The 20,148-nt window shown below is 40.9% G+C and overlaps 1 protein-coding gene across 2 annotated transcripts in view; it reads right to left on the reverse strand.

Annotated features, from left to right (window-relative positions):
• Dnajc13 (DnaJ heat shock protein family (Hsp40) member C13) overlaps window positions 1-20,148 on the reverse strand; it is a 107,440-nt gene that overhangs the window by 28,182 nt on the left and 59,110 nt on the right. For both annotated transcript variants that reach the window (XM_032910395.1, XM_032910394.1), the window contains exons 25-38: window positions 19,820-19,882; window positions 19,219-19,320; window positions 17,427-17,531; window positions 16,048-16,250; window positions 14,942-15,026; window positions 11,561-11,715; window positions 10,885-10,930; window positions 8,433-8,587; window positions 7,559-7,760; window positions 6,090-6,205; window positions 5,192-5,270; window positions 3,499-3,634; window positions 1,379-1,563; window positions 861-935 (exon numbers count right to left, since the gene is read on the reverse strand). In XM_032910395.1, coding sequence (XP_032766286.1) covers window positions 861-935; window positions 1,379-1,563; window positions 3,499-3,634; window positions 5,192-5,270; window positions 6,090-6,205; window positions 7,559-7,760; window positions 8,433-8,587; window positions 10,885-10,930; window positions 11,561-11,715; window positions 14,942-15,026; window positions 16,048-16,250; window positions 17,427-17,531; window positions 19,219-19,320; window positions 19,820-19,882 — 1,707 coding nt within the window. The remainder of the gene's footprint in view (window positions 1-860; window positions 936-1,378; window positions 1,564-3,498; window positions 3,635-5,191; window positions 5,271-6,089; window positions 6,206-7,558; window positions 7,761-8,432; window positions 8,588-10,884; window positions 10,931-11,560; window positions 11,716-14,941; window positions 15,027-16,047; window positions 16,251-17,426; window positions 17,532-19,218; window positions 19,321-19,819; window positions 19,883-20,148) is intronic.

The following is a 20,148-nucleotide window of genomic DNA, read 5'->3' on the forward strand; positions in this document are numbered from 1 at the left end:
TTTTTTTTTTCGGAGCTGGGGACCGAACTGAGCTAAATCCCCAACCCCGTTTTGTGCATTTCTTAACAGGGCACCATACTGTAAATTCTTTTCATATAAGCCACTTCAATATAGGAACTGCAACTCAAAACCAGAACTCAAATGATTTATAACCTGTGATGGTTTACATATGCTTGGCCCAAGGAGTGGCACTATTAGAAGGTGTGGCCTTGTTGGAGGAAGTGTGTCACTGTGGAGACCCTCCTCCTAGCTGCCTGGGGATGCGCAGTCTGTTCCTGGCTTCCTTCAGATGAAGATGTAGAACTCAGCTCCTCCTGCCCCTGGACTCTGTGATGCTGCCATGTTCCCACCTTGATGATAATGGACTGAACCTCTGAACCTGTAAGCCAGCCCCAATTAAATGTTGTCCTTTATAAAACTCACATTGGTCATGGTGTCTGTTCACAGCAATAAGACCCTAACTAAGATATAACCTAAGACTAGAGAAATGAAGTGAATTCATAATGGGTTATCTACCACAGAGTCAAACTCTTCCAACCTCCACAAACATTAGCCAGTTAATATACTTGGTGGAGGATGGGGGAGGAAACTGGAGAGGTGCAGAGGTGAGTGAACAGAGAATGACAGAAAGGCTGAGTGTGTGAAGCTGGTGACGGGAGCCTTAGGGCCAGCACACTGCTCTCCACCTTCTTTAAAAAGAGGAAGGCTTCTGCAGCAAGGACAGTTAGTGTTCCTGCTGCAAACCTGCTCGAATCACACCCACGGCCCACCCTATAGTAGGGCGTGCAGGCTGGAAGGCAGCGACTGTGCTTTAGAACACCCCGCTAATGTTTGACCCGCCCATCTACATACAGCCTCACCTGCACCGACATGTCGCTTGGCTTACTGGAGCGATTCAGGACAGCCACACAGCGGCTAAATGCCTCCTGTAACACCTGTCAAGAGAAAAGTAAGCCATTAACTCTCCGTTTTTGACTTGAAGGGTAAAAAACCTTTTCTAGCAGGGATAAGAACACATAAACTTTTAATGTGACATGTTTGGTAGCTAAACACTAACTCAGTTGACATCTGTTAAATAAGTAAGTAAAAAAAAGGGCCTCAGGCTTGTTGCCTATCAAAAGCATTCCCAGTCACTACTTTAGACTCAACATCACCTTCACCGCCTGTCGCTCAGTACTCTGACTTCGATAAAATGAGCTCCCTTTACCTTTGATTTTGGCACTGGAATACAGAGATTGTGACGCTGAGCTATCTGCTGGGGAAAAGGAAAAGGAAAAGGAAAAGCTGCACTACCTGCATTTGTCCTGAGAGTCTGTACTTAAGAGCCACTTACTGTGCCTGGACACATGTAAAGCTCGGCTGTGGAAAGCCCCATTACCTCTAAGCCGTTCTCTCTTCTGAGCTCCTCAGCGTTGAGGGCCGAGCAGTTGACTGTGTGGAAAGCCAGCTCTGCAGCCGCAGGCAACAGTGGTGATTCTTTTGAGAAGAGGAGGTCGTCTGAAGTCTCCATTGTTATAGTCCTAATTAGCATGGGGTATCCTGCATATTTATAAGGCTGTAACTCTAAAGTAACAGAAAGACAGTGTTAATGTCACACCACGGCTCAGTTATGCTTCTCAATAAATGAACAGTCCTCATGTTAAATGTCTCCTAATTTACCTTTCCTTTCCGGTGAGCTCATGTAATGAACCACAATATTTTCCAGTAAGTTAAGTGCACTTGGCATGGAGATAACTGACTTTGCAGAATTCCTGCTTTCTGCCATACAGGTGACCTTTATAATTTCTCACCAGATTACACGCTGTGAGACGCAGCAAGTGCTCCTGCAATCACACTGCCATTCGGCATACAACTCTCTTAAGAAGAATCAGATTCTGGAGGAGTGGGATCAGCTTCTAAGAACAGGCTCCCTGCTCTTTCTGCTTTACTATCTATTTTCTTTCTTTCTTTTTTTTTTTTTTTGGGTTCTTTTTTTTCGGAGCTGGGGACCGAAGCCAGGGCCTTGCGCTTCCTAGGCAAGCGCTCTACCACTGAGCTAAATCCCCAACCCCGTGCTTTACTATCTATTTAAGCATTGACAAATCCTGAAAAATGAATTGTTACTAGAAATGCTAAATAGGAAATGTACTAACTATTTGGCCAATTCTGTTCTGTACAGTTGAAGTACAAAAGCACAGGTAGAGGTGAAAGCTGCCATCCACAGGTGCAGTGTTTGCAGAAGAAAAAACCCAGTGAATGAGGCAAGGATATGCACATAACTAGTCACGCCACATTTGTTCATCTATTTGTATGTGTATGAGTGTGCTGTCTGCATTCACGTACACATATTTATGTACGTCTGATGCTCCTGGAGGCCAGAGGCAGAACTGGAGCCTCTGGAACTAGAGGTCCTGAAGGTTCTGAGCTGCCGCGTGGCAGCTAAACCTGGGTCTTCTGGAAGTGCAGAACCTAACCACTGACCACTTCTGCAGCCTCCTGGGCCATGGTATCTTTAAGCACCTCTGTAATTCCACTGTAATAGGAATGAAGTGTTTCTGTATTTTGAAGCTGATCAATAACTACCTGTCTTAAGAGGAAACAAAGTAACATGTACATATGTGTTCAAAACAAACACATGTGTATTCAAGGTTTAGATGCAGATTTATAACCTCATTATTCTTAGTTCTTGAAGCCACATAGCTAAGATGTTTTATGTACATACCCTCTTCAAGACATATACCGAAGTGCCTAGAGCAAGCTCTCTCAATGATCCAATTGCTAAATTCTCAGCTGCCCCTTCCAAATTCCAATCCCAACTCCCTCTCATCCTAAATCCCCAGACATCGAATGCTGTTCTCAAATCCCCACCATGGACTCTCACATCCTTCTTTTTCCATATCATCTTACATCATTCTTAAGCCAACAGATGATGTGCTGTAAGAAACTCAACAAAGAATCAAGTATTTCAATATACCTTTAGATAATCTGTGCTTTAGACAATTCTGAAATGACAATTACTTCACTGAGACCAGTTTTTCTAACTAGTTCAGAGGACATGGCGACTTAGGAATGACAGCAGGGGCTGTGCAATGGATAACACCTCGTCAGGTTTCTTCTGCTTTTCAATGCTCAGACTTGCTTGGTGCTTGCTCTCCACCACCTGAGGCTGCTGGAGCCAGGTCAGGCAGTGTAACTGAAGATCAGTAAATGGTCTTCAAATTTCTGACTCTACTTACTATCTTATATATAATTTAATGTGCTTGCTGCTAGATGGTAAGACACAGAACTAATCGTGTAGCACCACAGAACAGAAGCATCATTTGAGAAGGAATAATAAAACCTTGCTGGCAATGTGAAATACTGAAGGCCTTCCTCTGGAAGGAAGCTGCTTTCCTGATCCAGAAACTCAATTCCAAGAGTCTGTCAGGATAACAATTCCGAATCTGGTAGACTATGTTGCAGAACAAGGAACTCAAGATCAGCTAGGAAATAAGCCACAACCCATAGCACAGGATTTACCTTCTTTATGGCGGTTGAAAAGGATGCTCTGTGTTTTCAGAATTAAAATTATATTCTCTGGATCTGGCCCATCCACTATTTTTGTTGACTTGGTACATAAAAATTCATATGCTTTGTTTACTTTTTCAAACATGTCCTGTATATAATCACAGACAATTAGGTTTTAATAGGAATTTTTCTAATTAAAACTTAAGACATAATTGGTACTTGGTTATTATAACTTGTATCAACTTCTTTAACTATTTTACTTTCGCACTAAGGAATTCATTCTAACTGCCATCTAGCTGGTATTCTGTAAGGGTGTTACATTTTTTCCCGAGTAAGTATCCAAGGATCTCAATTTTAAGAAAAAAATATTTGCATACAAATTTACATATCTCATTAAATATGTGTGAACACACATATACTAAGAGCCTAGGGACGTACCATAGTTGGTAAGGCACATGCCTAGAATGCATGAATCCCTGCCTGGGTTTAAAGTCTAGCACTGGGTAAGCTGGGCACAGTGATACATGCCTGCAATCCCAGAGGACAGGGGCAACAGAAGTTTAAAGTCAACCCTGGCAGTAGAAGAGCTGGCGATTACCCTGAAATATGTCAGATCTTGTCTTAAAACTTAATATATACCAGAGACTGACTCAATGCAGGAAAATCACTGGTAAGAACTACAGTTAATAGTTCCCTTTTCATCTGTGTGGGAGGGGCAGGGTGGGGATGAGAGGACGATTTGTGGGTTAATTCTCTCTTTTCACTTTTGGGTCTCCGGTTCTGTGGCAAGTACACTGACCTGCCAGACATTCACAGTCTGGCCCCCTTGCTACTGCTCACTTACTGAGTGTTATCTTCTTTAATCTGCGAAAGTGTGTACCTTCAGTGTCTTCATGAGGACCCCGAAATGCGGAGACAGTAAATGGTTTACACAAAAACAAAACACTCAGCAGCAGTAGGAACCCGTATGTAAGGACCAGACAAGTGTCAGTTTCTTTATAATAGTTTTATACAGAATTTTAATATCTAAAAAGTTAAGCCTAGCAATCTGATAAATAATGTCAAGCTTTCTATTTTATTTGTTTGAGATGGTTTTGGATTGCTTTAAGTTCACAAAACAAAGCAACAACAACAAAAACTCATTAAACTAAACTCCTTAAACTAAAACTAAATCAAAACAAAACTAACCTAAAAGCCGACCAGACCTTTAACTTTTAAAATGTTTACATTCACACAAGCAGCATCTTTTCCACATCAAACCTTCCTTCTCAGAAATACTGTATATGTCCGATTTCCTAATTCTTCACTTAGTGTAAGAATTTGGGTATCAGCCAGGCAGTGGTGACATACACCTTTAATCCCAGCACTTGGGAGGCAGAGGCAGTCGGATCAAAAGTTCAAGGCCAGTTTAGTCTACAGAGTGAGTTCCAGAACTGCCAAGAGAAACCCTGTCTCCGGAAAAAAACAAAGATAAAACAAAACACAACAGTAACAAAAAAGAAAAAGAACCAAAGGGACACCTAAACCCCATGAACATTATTTAAGCTGTATGGAGAGGACAGACAGTTTATCCATCATGATTATATGTTAGACGTTAATGTCTACTGTAAGTTAGACATTAGAGTTAATTAATTCTCCACAGAGAGAGCCGCAGCTGTGACTGGAAGCCTGATCATACTGAGTACTGAGATGAGGCAGCACATACCCTTCCTTCTGGGTTCTTATCCGGGTGGTACTTCTGTGCGAGTCTGAAGTAAGCTTTTCTAATCTTGCTTTCGTCATGCCTGGAAGAAGGAAAAGTGTTTGTAAAGACAGTAAGGCACATGTAAAAGGACTCATACGATCACCTACGTGATGTTTGTTGATACTCTCACCTCTGCATGTCAGGAACTGTATTACTGACCATACATTAGGCATCCAATTAAATCCAGTAAAGATTTAAGTAAGATTATATTTTTATGTTATCTTTATAGGTGAAATAAAAGCTAAAAGTTCACTAAGCAAAGTTTAACTTATACAATTTAATTGTTTACAATATAGTTTTAATATTATCTATTTAAAGAATTACAGAATTATATTTGGGATTTGGTAAAATAAGAAGTATATTTTATTTGTCAAATGCCACTGCAAACTACATTCTTCTGTTACTGTCTCAGTAAGAAATCTTTACAATGACATTCTGCTCTCTAAAAGCAAGCCACTTTCTTCTACCGTGTGCAGTGAGTACTATAAACGTCCCAGGAATGCTCCTTATCTGAATGTAGTGTCCTGGGTAGACATGCTTCCAGCAGACCTTCCCCAAGCACAGCCTACACTGTGGGAGGAAGTGGGATTTGAGTGTGTGTATGAGAGCCGTGTGCCTGGTGAAGGCTAGGCTCACTGCACAGAACAGTTCAAGTAGTAAAACGCAATGGTTCCCAACAAGAACAGGAGATGTAATCTGGTCAGTAAATCTGTAATGTCAACAAAGTCAGTGCCTAGGGTTCCAGATGATCCTCACAGGCCTGGTGTATCAGTAAGCATGGCTCTCTAAAATGGCACTCTTGATATTAATGTCTTAAGCTGAAGCAGACATCTACTACTATAATACTGAAGTAACTCACAGCCCCTGGCCTACGGGCAGATTAAGCACTTCATAAGCATCGTCTATGGACATCATAGGTGGCTTCTTTTCTACTTCCTTCTTCCAAGCGTCAAGGGAGTCTTTCAGAAGTTTAACCTTAAAGACAAAGGAGTAAAAATCTCTATCCAGTAAAAATAATTCAAAATATAATTTTAGATTTACATAATATTTGTGAGGTATTTATTTAAATCAACATTTCTAGACTATCCAATCTTAACAGTGCTGGCAGTCAGGTACAGAATTTCCTTCTGTTTAATTTTATTTTTATTCTTGTCCAATGTATCTCTATTGTTAACTTTTAACAGAAACCATAGAAAACCTCACTATTAGTAGAAGATAAACTGTACTCCGAAAGCAAGCACACTGTAGAAATTTTAAGGTCATGTATATATTATTGATATGCAGACATTCAAACAAATGTAAGACAGAGAACTAAGAAAGCTGCAGAGGAGGGGAAGACAATGGCTAATACCTATCTCAGCCCTGTATGCTAAAGGAGCATACAGCTTTACACGGCTGTCAGAATCTTTTTTTCTTGATATAGGCCAGGTTGGTCTTGCAACCTTCCTGCCTCAAACTCCAAAAGACAAGGAAACACAGGGGTTCCATACCAAAGCTAATTCTTTACAATCTGAAAAACACTAAAATTCTGTAAGAAGCATTTCCCAGTGAATAATGGGGCTGACATTAAACCTCTATCCCATAGAACATGAAAGGATAGGAACCTTTAAAGCGTTCCTATCCTTTCATGTAGAGTTCTATCTCAACGAGTGCTGGGCTTGTCTGTATTTGGTTGTAACACTGTGCAGAGGCAGTGACTTGTGGGACCAATGGCAAACATTCTTGCATCTTTTAGATGGTAAGTTCTGCTGCAGAAAAAGTAACAGGCATGGCCACCCAGATCTATTTTATCCCAGCTTTCTACAGATGCAAGGGCTCAGGTTATAGGAATCCCAAAGTCACCCCAGGACTGGTCTAAGCTCTATGCTTAGTGAACACTCGATTGTTAGAATCTCCTTTGCAGACAGCGGCTAACGTTTCTATCATCACCACTTTAAAGATGAATCAAGGCTTGGTAAAATCAATGTCTCATAGAGCCAGGGAGTGAAAGTTGTCTTAGTCATAAAAGATAAAAACTGTAAAATTTTAAATACCTTCCAGAGTTCAAAATCTACCCAAAATGTATAATGTATAGCAAACTACTCAGTAATGTTGCTGAAGAGACAGCAGAGCGTTCCTGTCTGTCTGTCCATCTGTCCGTCCCTCCCCACCCCCACAATGTGTCTACCCCTCTCACAAGAGTCTCCAGCGGGACCCTCCCAAGCAGGGGCAAACTGCAGGCTGCAGTACTGTATCTAAAGCCACTGTCCTTCTTATCACAGGAAGAAAACACATTCAGAAGGGTTGACAATTATTTTTGCAGTTTAAGAAGGAACAAACTGAACTTACTGGGTCTTTAATTGGCCAATCTGGAAAGCGGAGTGTATCACAAAGTTGTTTGAGGTAATAAATATTACAAAATAGTTCATTTTCTAGCTGTGGATAATTGATAACCGGGATGGGGCAATATTGATAAAGTGCTCTTGTATTGCTCTGCAGGCGAGGTGTGAAGTCAGCAAGATGGGCAGCAATCTTCTCGATCATGAGGCGCCTACAATCACAGAAGCTTCCACTCAGGCACTCGGAAAGATTATTTTACTTAATGAAAAACATGGGTAATCATGCAAGGAAATTACATAAATATTCGGAATTACTCAACTATAAAATGAAATTAATGCTGCTCAGAGCATTTCGCCATACTGCTGGTCTGAGAACTGAATGACTCAGAGAGGTGAGGGCTTCCAAAAGGCAGCCGTCACCCTGGACCTAAAAACAGCCAGGTCTCCCGTGTACAGGTGAGGTGTATACCATACTGTCATGCATTTCTGTGTCTTGCCTTTTTCTGTGTTTTCATAGGCTTCCCCCAAGGCAAGTCTTTCCTTGTAATTCAAGACATGCTTGCTAGAAAACATTGAATCAAAATTCTTGTGGGCATCTCTAGTTTGATCCATTCTATGAATGCAGGCAACATTTGTGGAGCACAGGCCTACTTCCAAGAACCCAAAAGCTGAGTCTTAATTGCACTGCCATTAGGATAACAGGCCATACTTTTTACAGAAGCTCTATTAACAGTAATTATCAACTCCCATCAGCGACACTCCAGGCCTCGTTAAAGCCTATTAGTTGAACAGGAACCTGAAGGAACTGGTAAGAAGTCTCTTTGCAACGGAAGGCAGGCCAGGTGACCAGCAACAAATGCGACACAACCACAGCCAGCACTTACCTCATCTCACTGCTCCAGATTGCTTCTGGAGTGTCAAATTCACCGAGGAAAATCTCAGAGAACTTCTCAGGTTCATAATTTTCTAGGTAGCAAACCATTGCTTCAGGAAGGATGTGTCCAAGTATACTTCTCTGAAAAATATCTTGTCCTTTACTCTTAAAAAGCAACAAAAATGGATAAATGTATTTAGAATAAAATTACCTTTAAAGACTTTGACAAGTGAATAATTCGAGCATTTCAAGAAAGGAGCACAAGGCCAAACATGGTGGGGCACACTTTAATCCCAGCACTTCCAGAACTGAGGAAGATAGATCTCTGTGAGTTCAAGGCCAGGCAGCCAGGGATATAATAGAGAGACCTTGTCTCAAAACTCACAAACAAACATACAAAAACAGTGCCCAACTAGGACCAACCACTTCTGTTCTCCAGGGAGTTGGAGGAACACAGTGAAATGTGACACCAAGGACAGTAGTAACAACCAGCTTTGCAGCAGCCTTCCCGGTCTCAGGGCTAACCTGCATCACCACACAGGAGTAAGGACGATGAGCCAACCTGTGGCCATGGATAACAATGATGGACAACAAGGAAGAGCTACAGAGACATCCAGACAGCCATTATCTGCCTCCTACTATCCCAATCGTTACACTTCCTATCCATACCTGCTGCTTTCAAAACCAAGTCTAGCCCCTTCTGAGAATTATTTAGGGGTGGGTAGGTAGGGGTGTGTGTGTGTGTGTGTGTGTGTGTGTGTGTGTGAGAGAGAACAACTTGTAGAAGAAGGCTCTTTCTTACCTTCTACCACATGGCATGGAGACTCAGCCCAGCTCCCTTGTCTGGCAGCAAGCACCTTTACCTGCTCAGCCATCGCATGTCATTGGCCTGAAACTCAGATCCTAAGAGGCTGCTCTCAAACAATGTGCATGGAATTTGAGGGACGTAAGTGGGTTCACTTTAACATAATTACAACCAACTGGATCAAGAAGTCTAAATCTGTCTCACAATTTAACATGCTTTATTTTAAAACCCTTTTTCTTAGGACGGTCCTAACGAACATAAATGCCTTTCTTCCCTCTATCTAGATTACATGTTCTCCTTCTGCAGGATAGCACTAGAAATGGAAAGCAAGCATTTACCACTCGGCGTAGAAACAAATTCAAAGGAGAGCCTTTTCAGACTTTTTACTAACAATAATGATAAATTTACTGTTAAACTGCTGGGAAAAAATCTGCTGTTCTGCTTTCTAGAGTTCTGTTATTTGGTAATTCCTACATATAAAAAATATTGCTGTAATTTTTAAATATTTTCAAAATATTTAAGTGAATAATTTCTGAAATAATAGTTTTCAGGATCTTGGGAGACATCTACTAACGTTATGTGCTTCCTACACAAGCATGAGGATTTTAATTTAGATGACCAGAACCCTTATCATAGTGGGCAGCATGAGCTGTGACCCCAGCACTGGGAATGGAGGGAGATGGCACAAAGACACGAGGACAGACAGACCCCTGGAGCTCACCGAGGAGCCAGCCCAGGCAAAACCTCAGTCTTCAGGTTCAGTGAGACAGCTTGTTTCAAAAACCGAGGTGGCTGGACAACTCTGGTTGACCTCTGACCTCCACATAGGTGCACAGGAGAGCACACACACAGGCACACACACAACTTTCATGCCCAGCTGTTTTGTTTTAAGATATTACCTATCTACTGATGCACAGAAGTAAAGGAGAAAGGATGCCCAAATGACCAATACTGTATTAAGTATCACTATTTCTCTCGATCACTAAAGACCATTCTGTTCTATCTATATTTCTATATTAGATATACTACTTAAGTGTCACTACGTCTCTCGATCATTAAAGATCATTCTGTTCTATCTATATTTCTATATTAGATATACTATTAAGTATCACTATTTCTATTCTTACTACTTAGTTTACCTTTTTCTATCTGAAGTGAAAGGCTGCCACTATCTGTTTCCCTCCAATAGTGCCAGGCAAACTTGTTACTCTCAGGCCGTCAGTGGCTACTGCAGGCTACGCTATGAAGCCTTCATTGCTATCTAGTGTCTAACACTGAAGCAGTGCAATGATCTTCAACAGCTAGCTTTGGGTAAACTCTAAAAATTAAATGCTCTAGTAAACATCTAGCACATGTGAAACACCTGCCAATCACTACATGGCAATGCCATCTCTCTGTAAACATTAATGAATCTGAAGAAATGTCAGTTTATGATTAAATCTTTATAAAAACCGCCAAAGGCAATCAGGGGTAATCCACAGTTGTAATTTCAGTCTAAGTATAAAAAGGCTAAGCCTGCTTAAAATGAAAATAAGGTATACTGCAAAGAGTGTGAACAAATCACTAAACGTGGTGCCCGCTCTCTGCACTGATAACCAGGACCCGCACACACCTAGTGAGAGCGAGACAGCGCCTCAGGGTCAGTCACTGTGCTTACCTCCTCAGACTTGAAAGCCTGTTTGGTGTGTGTATATTTCAAAAACCTAGAAAGAAAAATTGAGTATCTTTCAGATACAGAAACCGATTAAGTTTTAGTCTTTAGGTTTCTTTCTTTCTTTTTCTTTTTCTTTTTTTTTTGTGGAGCTGAGGACCGAACCCAGGGCCTTGCAAGCGCTCTACCACTGAGCTAAATCCCCAACCCAGTCTTTAGGTTTCTAAAGACTGGACCATTATTAAATTTTAAAATGGTAAAAAATAGTTAAAAGGGCAACTTTTTGGAATCCATATCCCAATTTTTTGGGAATCCATGTTCCCAAATTAATATTTGATTAATGGAAGGCATAAAATGTGCCATAAAGATCTTGATGATCATCTTAAGATTACATAGTAATATAAAAATATTCATTTTAGACAGCAAAATATAAAACTCCACGTATAACATATAAATGTATTTATATTAAATATATACATATAGTAAAATAAATTTCAAATACTATTTCTAATAAACTAGTGCAATTCTGAGTAATTTCCCACCTTTTCTTCTACTTTCCAAATTTTTAGATATTTTAATTAAGATAATGAATATAATGAAAAAGCAATGCTACAAAAATTCCTCTTGAGTACACATACATATAACTGAAGTAATTCAAGACAGGGTGTCTTCATAGCCTTACCGGGCAACAGGAAGCACGTTGGAACCTGTATACATCATGATGAAGAAGAACACTCCACTGAGATAGAGGCGAGGTAACTGTGGGTTATCTTGCATAATGTGATGTAACAAGATAGCAACCTTCTCAACAAGGATAGGGTCAAAGGTCAGCAGTAACTGAAAAAGCAAATAAAATGTTGTTTGGTAAGTTATGCTGAGGTTATCATTTCTTACATCCATGGGATTCAATAAACTTGTACCAGACTGGAAACAGATTTGGAAAGGGCTCATTATACATTTACTGCAGATAGTAATGTAGTAAACTGTTGAGAACCGATCAAAATATGGTCAGATAAAAGCCCGAATGTGTCCTAAGCTAGTTTTGTTATATTGTTACAAGCAAGGTTGCTTGTTTGAGAGTATTTCTCTTGTACATGTATGTGTTGTCTATATGTGTGTTTCTGTGCAGACACACACACACACGCATGCACGCACACCCATGAGCATGTGTGTCTGTGTTGCATTAGTGTCAAGTAAGTGAAACTATGAAAACCTCTCTGAAGGACACTGGACTCGAGGAGAACAACAGAAATGATGAAGAGCAGGGCTAACGTGCAGCTCAGAGGCTGCCACTACCCAGTCCTGAAAGACAACGGCCACCTCAGGCCACTGACTACTCACAGGCTCACGAAGATCTCAGCATAACTGCTCTAATGTGTGCTAAGCCATTTTAGTTTTACTTATTTACACAATAATGGTTAGATTTCAATTTTCAATAAATACTTGCTTCCAAAGAATCCCAAATTTGGAGTCAATTGCTACTAGTAAAACTGCAACCATCATCTAATGTAGGGTTGTAAGCGTTGGCTCCACTGATAGGCAGATAGCTGAGGTGAGATGAGGACAGAGGGTAATGTAAGGACGGGCTCTTGGCGACAGACCAATAGTCTAGACTCAGTTGTGAGAGAGAATCTTTTAAGTTTCTCTCTTAAATTTCTCTTGCTTTATGTCCTATCTGTTTAACAAGGCAGTCACATTGTTCTACTCTGTGATGGGGTTTAGGAAGGAATAATCAAGGGCAATTATACAGGATTTTCTTAAATGTTAAGGACAGATGTAGCTTGAAATTAGTATAGGGAAACAGCAAATCTTGCGTTTTGCCTTACATTATCAATCAACAACAGAGTATTTCAAGTTATCCTGCACCAGGAAGCCGAGGACATCCACTCACTGGGCACTATACCACTCACTGAATCCTTAAGCTGTGTTGTCATGGTCAATGCAGTGAGCATCCTACATGACACAGGGCCCTATCTAAGCAGGGCACAGTGCTTGGAAAACTTCCTGAGTTACCTGTGTTCCAGCAAGATAAAGTATTCCTACAGAGGAAAAAACTACAGGAAAAAGTACTTTTAAGAAATATTTTGAACTCAGTATAAAATAAACAGGCGGATATAACATCAGAAGATGCTAGGCTTAGCTGGGCATGGTGGCACACGCCTTAATCCCAGCACTCAGGAAGCAGAGGCAGGCAGAGCTCTGAGTTCAGGACAAGCCAGGTTTACATGATGAGCTTCAGATGAGAACATTTCTTATGAGGGATGGGGACTAAATTCACCACATTTTCCCTTTTTCTTCAGGTACCACAAAAAGTTTTGTTAATCAAAATAGATACCCTTCAATGACCAAGTTTCATTCTACACAGACAATGTTTAAACATTTTTCAACCATCTTGACCTCAAATCTAATGCTTCTTGCATTTACTTTTTACCTTTCAACATTGGAGCATGTTAGGGAGATGATTTTCTGGGTACTATATCTTCATGTTGACAGGGTCCAATGAACACAAACCCCTTTCTTTTGCTATTACCTCAGATACATACTCGCTTGATCTTCTGGGATTGACTGGTCATAGTTAAAAAACGTACAGTACACTTTCACTTAGAAATAGGAACAGATGTCGACAGTAAGGAGGCATATGTATGAACACACTCTGGTGCTTGAATACATGGCCTCCGTGGGCTCCTTAATCTGACTGCTTAGTCACCAGGGAGTAAAATTCTTTAATAGAACTAGATTAGGTGTGACTTTGCTGGAGGAAGTGTGTCACTAGGGGTGGGTTATAATGTTTCAAAGGCCCTTGGTAGGCCCAATTTCCTCTCCCTGCTGTGGATCAGGATGTAGCTCTCAGCTTAACTGTCCAGCACCCAGCCTGCCTGCGGCCATGCTGATAATGGACTATACTTCTCAAACTGTAAGCCAGCCCCGATTTGATGGTCGCTTTTATAAGAGTTGCCTTGGTCACAGTGTCTCTCTACAGCAATAGAGAGGTAACTAAAACGTATGCTGACGCTTAAATAACAAAAGCTGGTCAAATAAATAAAAAAGGTGTTAACTACGTTTTCAAGTTCAGAAATCAGTGATTTCCACATAATGTAACGCATAAATGTAAGAACATATAAACTATCACTCTCAATGTAAAGTGACAAAAATTATCACTACAAATAATAAGGTCTATTATTGCTAATGGGAAATGAATGCATACTTCTAAGAGTGGAGTAAGAAGTAGACAGGGAGTTTACTTAAAATCTCTACAGCTTATGCTAGTCTTGGGTGTAGGTACTGTAAATTCCAGAAGATCAGCACAATGCAGAAAGAAGGGAAATCTTAGGATATTCTACATATCTAAGTCCTGAAGTGGTTACTCAAAAACAAAAGGGAACACCGCGCAAACAAACCAAAAAACCTTTCAGCTAACAACAGTCAAACCCTTAGGAAAACCCCGGTAAGGTGTGCTGCACCCGTTAGAGAAATGACCACACCCTTGTCTGTGGCTGTTGTATCCCTGCAGCTCCACGTCAATTTGCAGCACAGAGGAGAACAGCCTTGCAGCTCCCACAGTGAGACTCTGAAGAATAGATTCTAAATAAAACCCCTTTTGGATGAATCTGGAATCTGAAGATTTCACACGTGTAGGTTCCTGGATATGCAATTTTCCCCAGTATACCCTGATTAAACACCCAATTTAGCATGTAGAGCCATGGCTGTGGAGATGGCTCCCCAGTTAGGAACACGGACTGCTCTTGTAGGGGATCTGGATTTGGTTCCCAGCACCTACAACGCAGCTCACAACCAGGGGTCAAGCCCAATCCAGGGAACCTGATATGCTTTTCTGGCCTCAGGGGTAGCATGGGCGCGCATGGCACACAGACATATATGCAGGACAACACCCACACACACAAAAATAAACAAGACTGAACAAAGTGAATAAATAAAACAAATGCACCGTGGAGCTCAGCTTTACGAAAACAGAATGGATTATAATGAAATAAAGACAAAAGCTACAGTACAATCCTGTGATTTTACAATACTGGTCTCGCTTGGTAGCACACGAGTGACCCACCTGGATGAGATGGGGAAGGCAGGTGCTATCTGACAGCAGTCTTTTCACTCTGGGTAAAGGGCGAATGATGGCATTGTCCTGATCCCTAGAAAATATTTTCTAGAGTCAACATTTAATGTATTTACTGGAAATTGTATATTCAGAGCATATGGCATTCTACTAGGCATGAAGCAAGTTACCTTCCTCTTTTGTAAATGAAGACTAAGCTCTCATACAGCTGGGAACATGATTAGGTATTTGGTTTAAATCTACTGGCTGTTTAATATGACTTCATTTCCTTCCATAAGATTTCCTTGAAAAACAGTACCCTAGAAGAGCCAAAGACTCTTATTTATTATTTAATTGATTAACTTGGTGTTGTCTAGCACACTGTGTGGACAGTCCCCCAAAGGTCCCATCAAGCTTTGTCAAATACACTTAAACCTTAGTTCATGATGGTCAGTACTCTTCAAATACAGCTTTAACTAATGCACTACTATTTCTAAGTATTAACTGCATGGTTTTGAATCTAATCTGATTTTTAAAGATCTGTCGCTGAACAGAGTGTTATATGTATTTTCTAGTAATTTCTATCAGATAGCTTTACAATAGCATTAAAACAAAACGATGTGTGTACAAATATTTCATGAAGACTAAAATATTCTAGGTAAAGGTGACAAATGTGCTGGTTACAGGAAACTGATCCTCGTGTGCATGGTCCTGTGAGGTGAGCTCTGGGCTGATCATCACCCCGTCCTCAGCAGCAGGCCTGGCTAGCCTGGCACATCAGGACCTGGCTCCCACCTCTACTTGGACTACAAATAGCTGCTTCCCACCATTCCTAGCCACCCATATCAATACTGTGACTGGTACCACTGCTGGAGTTAACACAAACGGTGGAAGATTATTGGGCATCACCCAGAAAAGGTTGTTTTCAGTTTTTACCACATTGATATAACTTGCTGACTATTTCTTTATAACTGTTTCAAGGAAGCAGTATTACAAGTCACATAGGACACCTCTGTTAAGACCGCTATAGTAACCCTGTGACATTACACACAATGGGGTGGAGGGGGTGAGGAAATCTGAGAGTCCCGTTAGTCATAAAAATATTAATGACACTGTACCTGCTCGGGAAATATCCACACATTGTGATCAACATGTTCAGTATTAAGGTAGCAAGGTCAGTTTCATTCAGAACGGCCTGCCCACTGGCTAACAGGCACCACTTAAGCTGAGGTATCGCCTGGAGCGGTCGCCATCCATCCATGCCTTGAGCCCAACATCTGGTTTTTGCATTCAACATTCCTTTGGCCCATAATTCTTGCATCTTAATTGATTGAAGGCATCATTATTACAAACACAATATCAAATGAAACATTTGCCAGTGTTTTCTATATCGGTATGGTGCATAAAGAACAACAATCGCTATGAGACAGCAATGTGCAGCACAGCAAATATCCTAGGGATACACAAGGTCTTGCAGTAGCTTTTCAGAAACCCACTTTTGATTAGTAATGTAAGAATAAGCACTCAATTGGCCAACAGAAGAGTACAAAGACCACTGGGAAATGCACAGTGGACAATAACCAACTTATGTAGGAGAAGGCTTGGCTCTCTTAAATCTGTTTTGGTCAAATCCTGACTGAGCTGAAGAGGGAGGGCAGGGTCAAACACTGGTGAAAGAGGATGCTCTTGCTTCCAGAATGATCGGATATTATTCACTGAGCTTTCGTACATAGTAAAAGCCTGATCATACCATTGGAAGCCTGAAACTATGATGCTCAACATATTAAAGTTTTAGGGGAGGGAGCTGGGGCTTCAGTAAGCAGCTCAGATCAGAGTAAAACATCAGCACAGGCAGGATCAACACTTTCTGACCCTGCCCCATACTGTTAAAAATCTATTTGGTACCAAACTTATTCAGTACCATATGTATATAATTGGGACAGTAATTTATTGAAAACTCAACACTGCTCCTGAGTGACAGTCCTGTGACAACTGCCTTACAGGATTCGACATATCATTCTGAACACAGACGTGCATCTCTAGAACCTTAAGTCACCAAATTCTGTGGGAGGAAACAGAGTTATACTGGTACTGAACACAGTAACCAGTTTAAAGACACTGCACTTCTTGGGGCTGGAGAGATGGCTCTGAAGATAAGAGGGACTCCTGCCCTGCCAGAGGACTCAGTTCCCAGCACTCACATTAGGTGTCTCATAAAAACATATCCCTCCAGTCTGGGTGTCTGATGCCCATCACCTGCGTGTACGTATGCTATGTATACACTGACATTTACAAACACTTACATATCCATGAATTAAAACAGTATCTAAAGAAAACGCTGCACATCTGAAGGAATATTAAATAAGAGGGCATAGAAGGCAAAACCTGCCAGATACGATGCTGTTCTTCTGGGTTGTTGGTATCTGTCAAGTCTGCAAGAGTCTTTTTCAAAGGAAACAACAGAGTAGAGATGACAGGAAGTTTGTACACCACACACCTCATGAAATCCATATGGCCCACTCCTTTCTTTGTCTGCGTTGCCAAAATACCACTCCTTCTCACTCTCCCTCTTCATATCTGGAGAAGCCTCGATCACATTGCTCTGCGGTAGAAGAAAGTTCAGTTATCTCTGAGGCAGATGCCATAAAACAACTTACTCAGCACCAAATTTTGGTCTCAACTTTTTCTTTTAAATTCCTTCAGAAATAGGATCAAATGCCCAAGGAACAGCCCAAGTTATTTTTTTGTTAATAAACAAATTCCTAAATTCACTCATCTATCTAAATTTAAGGATACCTATCTTCCCTATGGCCATTAATAAATTCCCAAGGCACTAAAATTTCAGTAGCAAAGAATACTGTAAATAATTATATAATAAACAAATATGAACCTGAAACTATGATACCCAACATCTTAGAGTTTCGGGAAAGGGGAGCAAACTGAGTTTCAGTAAGCAGCTAGAGTCGGAGTCAGGAGAGCAGCACAGGTTAAACCTTCCCACCCCTTCCCTACACTGCTCTCCGAGAGCTGCCCCACACACTCAGGTTCTACCAGAGGAGCACTCCATACAGTCAACTGTAGCCTCTCCAATGGAAGCATTTCCTAATCTAGTCCTGTGCAAGCAGTGGAGCCTTAGCCCGTCGCAGCTTTAGTCATTCATGGACACCCAACTGCTTAAACATCCTCAAGTAAGGCGGAAGAGGGTAGTCGGTGCCTTACCCATCTCCATCCTCTAGCCACCCCCTTCCCTGTGACTGTAATACAAGCTGCCTATCTGGGGTAGAGCACCGCCAACTATTTTTTTTAGCTCAGAATGCTGTCAAATTCCAGAATCACAGACAGAATTAATTAAAATTAGAAAAACTACATTTTTAAAATAATTTTCTCTCTTAGCAACACTGATAATTCTTACAGTTCTTTAATATTTTGGGAGGTTAGAGTTTTTATATAAGTTTTGTGTACCATGGTCTCTAAATACCCCTGCAATGATCAGCTTTCAGAGTTAAAATGTAAATAAAACAAAATGGCTAAATAAACTGTAAATAAAGCAAAAATTAGCTTCTTGGCTCTAACTGGCTCTGAGCTTTCAGGTGACTGTGGCAATGTTCTTGGGCTCTCTGCTCCTCAGATTCTGTGCTGCAAAACAGAAACGTGATGGTGACCACCACACAGGGCCACTGAGGGGTTCAGAGTGTGACTGTATTCAGAACAGTACTTAGTATACTATAATGGGATTTAATAAGTGCTGTGATTTTATTAGTCATACCTGAACCCCAAAATGTCCCATTCTAAAATATTTAAAAGGCTTTTTTGTCATAAATATCTTGAACCAGAAAAATGTTCTAAATTATATTTAAAAACATAAAACATCAAATAGGCTAAAATATAGATCTCTTTTTAAATAAAGTACCAGAGAGAGCCTACTGGCTTTGTCCTATGTGTGGTTTGAATAATGCCCCCAGTGGCCTTAGGGCAAAACATATTCTTGATGTTTGTCAATGACGATGCTCCAGTAGGAATCCAATAAAATCAACTGAAAGGTCACATTGTATTAAAGCCAAGCCACTTTACCATAAAAGATATATGTTACCAAGTAACAAAACTGATTCTGGGGGTAGTGATTCCTTTTCTGGCATGCATTAATCTCCCAGTATTCACGCTACTGTAATTACTAGAGAAATGTTTTACTGGCTATGGACATAAACCCATTTGCAGATTTCCAAGAGACTAGTGATTCTAACACTGTATCCGAAGAACACAAAACTCGAGAAGCTAGAGAGCGAACGTACTTGCAAGGGGACTGTGGCTCGGCTCACGTGGAGATGTGCGAGAGTGAGCAGGTCCACGAGGATTCTAATGCCGTTGGAGTCCATGAGATCTTTAACGTTTTTCTGAAAGAGGAAAGCACATTGCATAATCTAAAGCCTTCTCTTCAATAGGTGCTGTAACCTAGTGCATTCTCGTAAGAATTTCCACTTAAATGTGGTCTGAGTAAGCACTTCCCTCCCTCAATAAGACAGAGTGGCATGGAAAACCCTAGCCCTACAATTATCCTGCCCATCGGTAAACAGGTTGTCCAATAACCAGAAGTAAATGGTACATTAAAAACTCTCTCATGTTCCAACTTATGTGGCTGCACACACAATGGGAAAGTGCTCTACCTCTGAGCCACACCTCCACACCTCCTGTCTGCTTCTGTAAATGGAAAGGACTAGGCTTCACTTAGCACCTGAACACCAGGACAGACACGCAGGAAAACTGGCAAACCATTCCCCCTATAAACTCAGTTTTCTCATCTAAAGAACCACCTCTGGGTGATCTGACTGACAGGTTAGCAGTGCTTGGACACATGCCTTAGAAATGACAGTGTAGTTACAGAGAATACTGTACCTTATTAAGGATCAGCTTGTTCAGGAAGAGGATCAGTCTATCCCGTTCAAGTTTATCAGTGCACTAATGAAATAAATGACAACTTAGTCAACAACAGATAAAAGATCCAGAGACAGCTTCCCAAAATCAACTGATAGCTCCTACGAAATGTCAGCTCTGAAACACTAAAGAGACGATTATAGCTGTCTGCCTGTCAATTACTCCAATCGTAAGTGTTTTCTATTACATGAACTTTTGTAGCACTTATCTAATTTCCCAGAGGGGAAGATATTCTAAGTCATTATAGAGGCTCCTATACCAGCTTTGAGGAGCCATGAAGTGAGACCCTT

This window comes from Rattus rattus, chromosome 8, assembly GCF_011064425.1.
Source record: "Rattus rattus isolate New Zealand chromosome 8, Rrattus_CSIRO_v1, whole genome shotgun sequence".
NCBI classification, from domain to species: Eukaryota; Metazoa; Chordata; class Mammalia; order Rodentia; family Muridae; genus Rattus; species Rattus rattus.